Source organism: Pagrus pagrus (assembly GCF_965226575.1).
Source record: "Pagrus pagrus genome assembly, chromosome: 19".
In the NCBI taxonomy this organism is placed as follows: domain Eukaryota; kingdom Metazoa; phylum Chordata; class Actinopteri; order Spariformes; family Sparidae; genus Pagrus; species Pagrus pagrus.
In genome coordinates this window covers 19,939,190-19,948,660 of record NC_140203.1, presented here as the reverse complement: position 1 = coordinate 19,948,660, position 9,471 = coordinate 19,939,190, and the positions used below count along the sequence as shown (strand labels likewise).

General features: G+C 41.4%; 1 protein-coding gene across 1 annotated transcript; it reads right to left on the bottom strand.

The window, feature by feature from the left end:
• Window positions 1–7,918: 7,918 nt before the first annotated feature.
• LOC311274862 (putative nuclease HARBI1) lies at window positions 7,919–9,010 on the bottom strand (the record flags this gene model as incomplete). Its single annotated transcript, XM_084382861.1, has 2 exons — window positions 7,919–8,280; window positions 8,344–9,010. The coding sequence occupies 2 exons, from the start codon at window positions 9,008–9,010 to the stop codon at window positions 7,919–7,921; spliced, it is 1,029 nt and encodes a 342-aa protein (XP_084238987.1).
• Window positions 9,011–9,471: the final 461 nt, after the last annotated feature.

The window sequence follows — 9,471 nt, the reverse complement described above, 5'->3', positions numbered from 1 at the left end:
AAGGAAATACTTCATACAAATGAAATGCCAATCAAGGCCTGTCATTGTCGGACGAATTTAGCAACTGAACATTACCCGGTGAAGCTTTGCACGTGCTGCAAAAGCACTGCCTTCCATGCACGTGTGTGCTGCTCAGAATAAATCACTAATAGCTGAGCAATTTCTCTCTGCAGTTTGGAGGCTGCTGCATGAAGCCGCGCAGATGTAAAAATCAATTCTCTCGCTGCGGGATTCCATATTTACTGTGATGTTTACAGATGAAGGGATAGAAAAAAACAGAGCACCAGGTCGGAATAGGGAATGAAGATGAATGAAGCTGTCTGACGCTGGAGCTACGGGAGACTGAGGGGTTAGATAAGTGTCTGTAACCTCATCTACCCTGGCTTATGGACTGTTGCCGGAATGAGCCATGTGCACATGCGGGCACTGGCGCACACTAGCCTGCCGTAGGGAAACCAAAACAGAGCAAACTATATTCAGATAGACAAGAACGCGCGTCCTGAGTTCGAAAACCCTTTCACGGAGGAAAGAAATCTTCTGCTTGCGGTCCAGAAGACTGCCTCACGGGAACATCGGCTCTCAACTGTGAGAAAAACTGTCTGTTTGATCCTCGCTAATGGCCTTAACACCACACAGCACCTCAATATGTAAAATGTTGATCCGTTTGCCTTCAGGCTTTGCTTCTAACTTCAAGTAAACACCTTGCTGGGGAGACGAATGCATGCGTGGTGTTATAACCCTCCTCCCTTTTCAACACATTCCTTTTGCTTGTGGTGTTATTGCTTCCAAGCTCCTGAGATCTCTACTTAATAGAGCCTTTTTGAAACTCAGGTGAAACATTTTCACTCATAAATCTCGTTAGAGAACACGGCATCTTTGAAAAATGATTACACTTGAACCGACTGTGGCATGGAAAGGAGGGTTTGATCCACCAGCGTTGCTTGTTACTCAAGGGTTGCACACCAAAGACAGACATTATCACTACAGAAGAACAGCAAGACTCCTAAATCATGTTTTCATAATGAATAGGTAATAGAGGACACAGGAATCAACCTTGTTTTTATTATACTCCTGAGGCTATTACAGCGAGAGGCTATTGTTGGAACATAAAAATGGACTGAAAGAAACACAACACTGTCAGGTTTGTCAGAAAAAAAAAAAAAAGAGAGAGAGTGCTGGAGCTGACAGTTCAATCAAATTGCGGGTAATAGTTCATTTTATCTGTGTTCGCGTTCCGAGGGCGGTATCATGAGCAGACACCTGCAACCCAGAGAAAATGCGAGCACAGTGAGAGGGCATGCAACTTCAAACAGGGCCAAGATCTGAGTCAAAGATTTCAATCGGCACTGGCATTATCCCAGCCTGCAGGCATGGATCCGTGGAACTGTTCTGTCTATCTACGGACAGACCCGGGCCTCTGCAACACAAGCTAGATGCGCCTTTGAGTCTCCAGGATTAGCTGTCAGGAATAATTGAACTTCATTTCAGTCAGGACAGTCTTGTCAAACTTTTAACCATTTATTGCAATGTGCATTTCAGTTCGGCGTTGTGGCTCTGCTTATGTGATGCTTTGGAACAAATCTGAGCAGGCCTGGCACAGACTGTCCCTGAGCTCACTACAGTCCCTGGCAAGGCCTGAGATACACAGCATAGAACGAACATGAACTCGCGCTAAACATCCAATATTCATGTACGATTAAATGCTAACACGGAAAGAGACTGGGGAGTTGGAGGAGTTTGAATTCTGAAAGCAAGCAGCACTGTAGCAACAAGGATGCAGAGCGTAGTGTTGTTGTGTAAAGACTGCCTGAGCACAAATGTTCATATCAAGCCATTTGTCATTATACAGTACAGGGTTGCAAAACAAAATGAAATGTGTAAAGCACTTTTACAACAAGAAAGGGGCGATAAATATGGTCAGCATCTCCACATTAAAAAGTCTAAATCTGGACAACTCCGTCCTTCAAGCACCAAGCATCAATGACATAAACACAGAGGCCACCTCTCCTCGACAGAAAGCTTGTTCAGGGATGTTGTGATAGAGACATTTCTCTGTGAAGATGTCGGCAGATCAGTTTCTGATTTCCCATTTCTTCCATTTTGTTTTCCTTCGACCGAATATTAGCCCGGACCGGTCTTAATCAAAGCTGGATTAGCACGGCTCATATCCCGACTTACTTCCTCTCCTCCCTGTGGCGGTCCGGCTGCTCGGGTCGAATGGTCGAAAGATGCCGCGGGCAGTGATCATCTAAAAGTCCGTTGCTCCAATCCAAAACCTGCGCGTGATTCTCCGATGCTGATGGATGTATTTCTGCCATAGGTAAGACGTGTTTCAGCAAAAAATACCTTGTTTCAGCAATACCTTGAGAAAAACTATTTCTTTGTCATGTTATGTATCGTCTGTTGAAAGAAATAGGTTGTGGATAATGGGAGAAATGTGTTAGAAAAAACATGTGGTTATGAAATGACTTGTTCATTTAAAGTTTATGCTCTTCTTATATACACAATTCTGGATTTAAGATAAATTCACAGATAAGCCAAAGACAGTCTATATGAAGAGAAGCTGCTTCATGCATAGGCCAAAAAGAGGATGGACCTTTACAGCGATCGCATTATTTAGCCACATTAGTTAGCTATTTGTAAACATGAGCAATTTAAAGTGTCTGTCAGTGGTTATGAAAGCAGGATTCACCTGAACATCTCAGATATAGGGAGGGAGGTTTGATGCGTCACACAGGAAAGATGGTAATGTTCTCCACAACTGAATAAATCCGCACAGGAAGTGATTTTAAACCAGATCTGCAAGTCTGAGCATTCCAGGCAAAGATCAATCATGGGATATTGTGTCTACTGTACATTATTATAAAAAAAACAATCAAGTGAATAGCGTTTACAAAATATTTCAGTGTTTATCTCTTTCAAATAAATAAGTAAATAAATAAATTATGTATACGTGTCCAAAGAATGCTCGTAAAACCCAAATATATCAGCATATCCACATGTTTTAATCAGAAGTTCCTGCATTTGAAATAAGGCCTACTTGGGTCGTTCCATACCAATTCACCTAGGACCTCCCAGTTCATTCAGTGTCATTGATATTCTTTAAAAAAATAAAAAAAACCTTCTATTAAATTCATGGGACCTTGCAAAATCCAATAGCTGTACTCCAAAATGTTTTTTAGTCATGGATTTTTTAAGTTTGGCTCTCAGAGGCAAATTTCATCATTTTTGCGAATCTGTATCTGTATTCTAAGCCTCGACGATTGCTTATTTTTCACTGAATTGGCTTGAAATTTGTCTTGAGCATCCAAGAAACCCTAAGGATACCTTGCAACACTTAATCATTTGAATAGTAAATGTTTACAGTAATTACATTAATGAAATATTTATTTTTTTACCACAACAAAGAATCTTTCATTTCAATGTTTTAAATTGTTGGAACCACATTTTGACTCTGTGCAGCATAAATAAACTTCTATCACTAACTAATTAATTTTCAAATTGAAAGACTTTCTTCCTTTGGGTAAAAAAAAAAAAATATTGTTATTCATTTAATTACTGTAAACATTCTGCAACAACTAATGAATACATGTTGTAAATTATATCTGTGTTTCTGGCAAATTCAACCCAATACACTGAAAAATAAGCGATTGATGAGGCTTAGAATATGCATAGAAAGAATCACAATAATTAAATTTAGCCTAGAGGACCAAACTTCAACAATTTGAGAAGACCATGACACGAACTCAGAGAAGCAATGGCTTTCGTCATCATTTAGCATCTGCAGTGACGCAGCATCTCTCAGAGGAACTTTTTTTGACACGTTTTCTTTAAATGCTCATGCGTGGATTGCAGATCAGATCCAAGTTTGTTCCGAACTTAACTCAAGGAAGTTATGTGCAATCCATTACATTACACAAGCGCAAACTCTGACTTCACCTGGCATCACCTGGGCACCTGCTGGGTCAGGCTTTGCTCCAGTCTGAAAGGGAGGAATCTAAAAAGAGCTGATGGGAAATAAGGACTCGGTGGCCTGGTGATAAAATGAGAGAATTGGGGAATAATATTCTGAAATCTAAATGCAAATTGGAAAACCTCCACCACACAAGTGTGCATTAGTTGTGTTGGTAGTACACACATGCGTGCAAACTAAACATGTGTACTAATTCAGGAGGGAGAACTGGGCGATATGTGTTTAGCAAGCCTCTGAGGGCTGGCTGGAGCATCCTGATAAGGACTGTTAGGTGTAGTGCAGATGTGCACTGGGCTGCAGTGTGTAGTGTATTGTGTACTTACTAGTGTGGTATTGGTGTTCTCCCCTGCTTCACCTGTCACAGTTTTATCTGAAGGGACCCAGGGAGCTCTTAGGGGTGGGTCTCAGTAATGACAGACAATTACTTATCATAGACCAGCAGTGGGATAGAAACCCCTCTGTTTCAAAGGCTGTTGTCATAAGATTGTTGAGTCCAAATTATTGGCTGTTCGACAACCACAGAAAGAGTTTTCTTGTTTTTGATGGATTCGGCTAAGTCTATACTTCAGTCGACAAAAGACTAAAGGCCTGCCTGCGAGCCAGCATCTGTGATGGCAAAGTCTCACACAGGTTCCAGTCAACTGAATGGAATTGTGATTAATATTTGCTCAAGGCAGTGAAGCAAATATTGCCTAGAGCATTTGTCTCAGGTTCACCTTGATAAATATGCAGCATGCGGCTGACCGGCAAAACACTTTAATAGTCTTGACCTTATAATTTTAAATTATTTGAGAATCCAGGGTTTTGCATGCCCAGGGTTCAAGAGACTATCAAATATGTTTGAAATTATATTTATTTTCATTTAGAGTTTTATAATTTGCTTCTCATTCACCCATTTCCACATTCACATACTGATGGCAGCCTGACCTTTTGGGTTTCGGTGTTTTGTGCACAGACAGCCTGTTCTCACTCCCAATGCGTCGAATACAGCAGCCTGGTCAGTGGCCCTAACCCGGTTATACCACTGGTTGCATGTACATTGCGGAGCGGCTCTACTACAATTTTGCTCCTTGCTCTGTTGTCCGTCAATCCCCACCAGCTGCCTTTTGAGTGCAACATAGTGCAGCACTGCCAGACAGCTGGAGTTGCGAGACCGAGGTAGTAGTAGTAATAGTAGTAGTTATTGTGCCTAAAGCTAACCAGGTTGTTTATTTGCCTAAACCTAACAAAATCATGACATCTTCACAATGTTATAGTCCAAAAAGGCATCATTTGTCAGCCAGCTTTATTTTGAAATTTCACCCAGATGTTTCATATGTTTTATTGCAAACTTGACTGCTGAGCCCTTCACATGCAAAACTAATGCTTGAGGGGTTGGTAAAGCTTCATAGTTTAAGGCCTCTGACCAGGCTGCCAAATATGATGAGAAGGACCTGAGGTTTGAACCGTTTGTACTCTGCTATTACAGGATGACCCACTCTGCCCCCTCACAGCCACGCTTATTGGCTGTACAATACTGGCCCCAGACTTGTTGCTGGCCTTGCAGAAATGAACACTGTAGCACATTAAAGGTGCCATTCATTTTGTTTACATTCAGTGTTACTCACAAGAATATTCCATGTATCCTTGAGCTCTAACAAATGTGTTGAATCCATTTTCTTCCTTATAAAACATACAAAGCCAATTGTAGCTCTTTTGGATTCAGTGTTATTTTGCTACATACATGTTTACTTGTCAGTGTTCTTCTTCTTTCCTGGCTTTGCTGCCAGATGACATCACAATACAAAATGTTGCCTTGATATAAATATAGAGGTTTGTTTCTCCAATATAAGCACCCAGTCGTGCACAGTTGCATAGATGAGCACAATGGGGTGCACGATGCCAAAGAGCCATCTTATGTGAGTGATGATATACAAACAAGAGAATTAATAATTGATTCCTTTAACAGCATGAATTGAGAACATTGAGTAGGCTGCATAAAAGATTCACACACACAGAAAAAAAAAATTGGGGTCTATCTGTCTTGCCTATTGACTCCAGAACTGGCTGTTCGCCCAGAAACAAAGTTCTGATGCTTGAGAAACACACACACAGCTATAAATGTGAGATTTGTATGTGAACATGTAAACAAACAGACAATCTTTGAAAGCTGCTGAGTTGAGACTGTTTGATTCAAGCTGAGCTTTCAGCCATGCATTGTCCATTATAGTCATTAATGGACTACACAGTACCTCTCAAAGGCCCCTTTTGTGCCATTGTGCAATTTCTAGATACAATACCAACATGATGAAAACCAATTTTGTACTATTGATGTAGTGACTGCTCAGTTGTTGATTTTGCAAACAATATATTTGACTGAGATATTGACTGACCTGACCTGCTTACATACATTTCGTCTCATATCCTTTACATAAAGTGATTTTTTAATTTTCCTCTCTGTAATTCATTCACTCATTATTGTACAGCCTTAGATGATTTTAAGTTCATTGAATGTAGTATATAATGTCACATCTCTTCCTCCATCCACCCAAGTGCTCCTGACAAGAGCCTTAGCGTGAAGCAAAATTACCATGGTAACAGCTCTCAAAGCAGCAGTTATGTAGTTATATGTGTCCATGAAGAACACTCGATTCGCTCGTATCCACTTGCCTGTATCCACAGCGTAAAAGTGTTACTGGCAGTGGGCTGTTGGCCTGCTCCCATGGTAAACATGCTGCTTACAAGTTTCCCTGTGGGACAGCGTTGCAATAGAGGAGCATCAACATTTCATCAACACATCTAACAGCGGGTATTTCCATCGTCCAAGTGAAATGATAAGAAAAGAAAGAGCCCTTGCTCCACTTACATTTTACAACATCGTCTTGGCTCCTTTCCTGGAATGTTAGTGTGGTGCTTGGATAACCGAAGCATCATTATCATACAAGAGGGCCCTTCTTATGGGAATACACTGTCGGACAAATTGGATAAAGCAGTGAAAAGGAAACATGAATTTTTACTCTGACCACTAGAAGGAGAAAGAAGGGGGGTGAGGAAAAATAGAAAAATATAGACTTTTAGAAAATCTCTCCACTCCACTCCCAGACCTTGTATTTGTACTTACCACATCCTTCCTTTGTACCCACCTCCACCTACTGTGAGGTGGGGAAAACATTTGTAGGAACACTGCTGTCAATGAATGAGGGAAGCTGAAAATATAATACAGATGTTTGATTTTTTTTCTCTCAATGTGGCATTTAGTTTATGCAATTTGGACCTCACAGATTCAATTTGCCAGAAAAACAGACAATAGACAGTGACAAACTTGTTAATTAAGATGAATTTTAACCTCAGCAATCACAAGTTCGAAACAAAAATTATGTGGAACAAAGGAAGAAGGTTCAAACCACACTGAGTGCTTATGAAGATTGTGTCCAAAGAACAATGGGTCTCATTCATGAAACGTGAGTAAATCTGTGAGTAGAGTTGCACATAAAAGCTCACGCTACTAAAACTCTACTCCGGATTCATGAACGGCGCGGGAAACTCAGATTTGATTGTAAAAACGTGTGTAAGATGATGAATGCCAACCCATCGTAAATTGACAGCGCGCCCCTGGTGATTATCAATTAGCATAGATCTCCGCCCATGAATAGCAAATGACCACCATATAAGGGCATAGGTGCATCCGCTCGGCCTGCGACCATGGCGCAAGGAAAGAAAGACAGAGAGAGGAAAAAAAACTTCTCTGAGGAGGAGATCGAGGTCATTCTGGGTAAAAACATTTGGAGCTGTGGAAAATAACGCAATGCTATAACAAAGGCAGTATTAAAATGAATTGACGAACTAAAATAAGCGGGATGTTGGATAGATAAAATATATACGTTTTTGCAACAATATAAAATGTTCAGAGTAGCTTTTTTAATGTTAATGGTAGCTTGTGCAGTACTTGTGCAAGCAACATTTACCTTAAAATCGCTCTACAAGTCGCTGGCGTACCAGAACAGCAGCCGCATTCCTGATCTCACGAGCTGGTTCTGGAGGCAGCCGCTCAGGTGGATGTGGGACATCAGGTATGGGAAGTCCCCTCTTAATTGAAATGTTGTGCAGGACACAGCAGGCCATTATGATTTTGCACACCTTTTCGGGTGCATAGAGGAGGGTGCCACCTCTGTGATCCAGACACAGCCATCTTGCCTTGAGAACCCCGTTTGTGCGCTCTATAACGGCCCTTGTGACGGCGTGGGCTTCATTATATCGCAGCTCCTGTGGTGTCTGTGGGTTGGTCAGGGGTGTCATTAGCCACCGCGTAAGAGGGTAACCCCGGTCCCCTATGGATATAAAAAGATAAGTCTCTACATATAAATCACATGCATTTGTGAGTATATTCTTACCGATAAGCCAGCCGTCTCTCACAGCTCCATTCTCCAAACGGGTGCCAACTGCGCTATGGCGCAGTATGAAGCTGTCATGCGTCCCGCCGGGCCACCGTGCCACAACGTTGAGCAACACACACTTTGCATCACATATCAGCTGCACATTCACGGAATGAAAGTTTTTCCGGTTTATGTATGCAAATGCATCATCAGATGGAGCCTTGATGCGTACGTGTGTGCAGTCTATGGCACCGATTACATTGGGCATGTTGGCCAGCGCGCAAAACTCCTGCTTTACTTGTTGCCTTTGTGCGCCATAGGGGAATTGAATGTACTCCGGCATTAAGTTATTAATGCCGGTAAGTACTGTGGGCAAAATGCGGCTCATTGATGGCTGGGATATTCCAGCTCTATCTGCTATCTCCCGCTGGAAGGTCCCTGTGGCAAGGAATCCCAGCACGGAGAGCACTTGCAAATGTGCGGGGATGGCGTGGCTTCTTTGAGTTGGCCTCGTCAGATTAGGCTCCAGAATGTTGCATAAATACAACAGAATTGGTCTCGGTAGACGGAAACGACCAATCAACCACTCATCACTCTCAGCCAACAAATCTGCCCGGTCCCTGAAGTTCCTCTCTCTCCAGATAGCACCTTGTGCCAAATCGTGCAGAAGTGCAAGTTCAGCCATTGTTACCATTGTCTAAAACCGAAGTCCTTTTTATACGGTGGTAGATTTCAAATTGACAACACCTGGTGAGCACTATTTTGGCCGTGACAATAGTTTACATTTTTGTGTGATTTTATTATTATATAATATTTTTTTTTGATATGTAGAAGTGTAGTCTGTGGTTTTAAACAAGTAGTTCACATTCTAAATAAATCTAATCTATATCTTGAACCTTTAATTGTCAACTTATTTTCTGTAGAAAAATGTTACATTTTTTATATTTGTTAATATTTTGTCATATGTCGCATATTGCGTGTTTCAAAGGCATCAGCGTATTTTGAACATGAGAGAGAGTAATACGAATTAAAATTGTAATTTTCAACAGTGACAAGCAGTATTTATGTTTATTCCTACATTTACACAAGCGCTACACACAGTCCGGAGCAGGTGTAGATTTTGTGAGTAGCTACGAAAAAATCAGC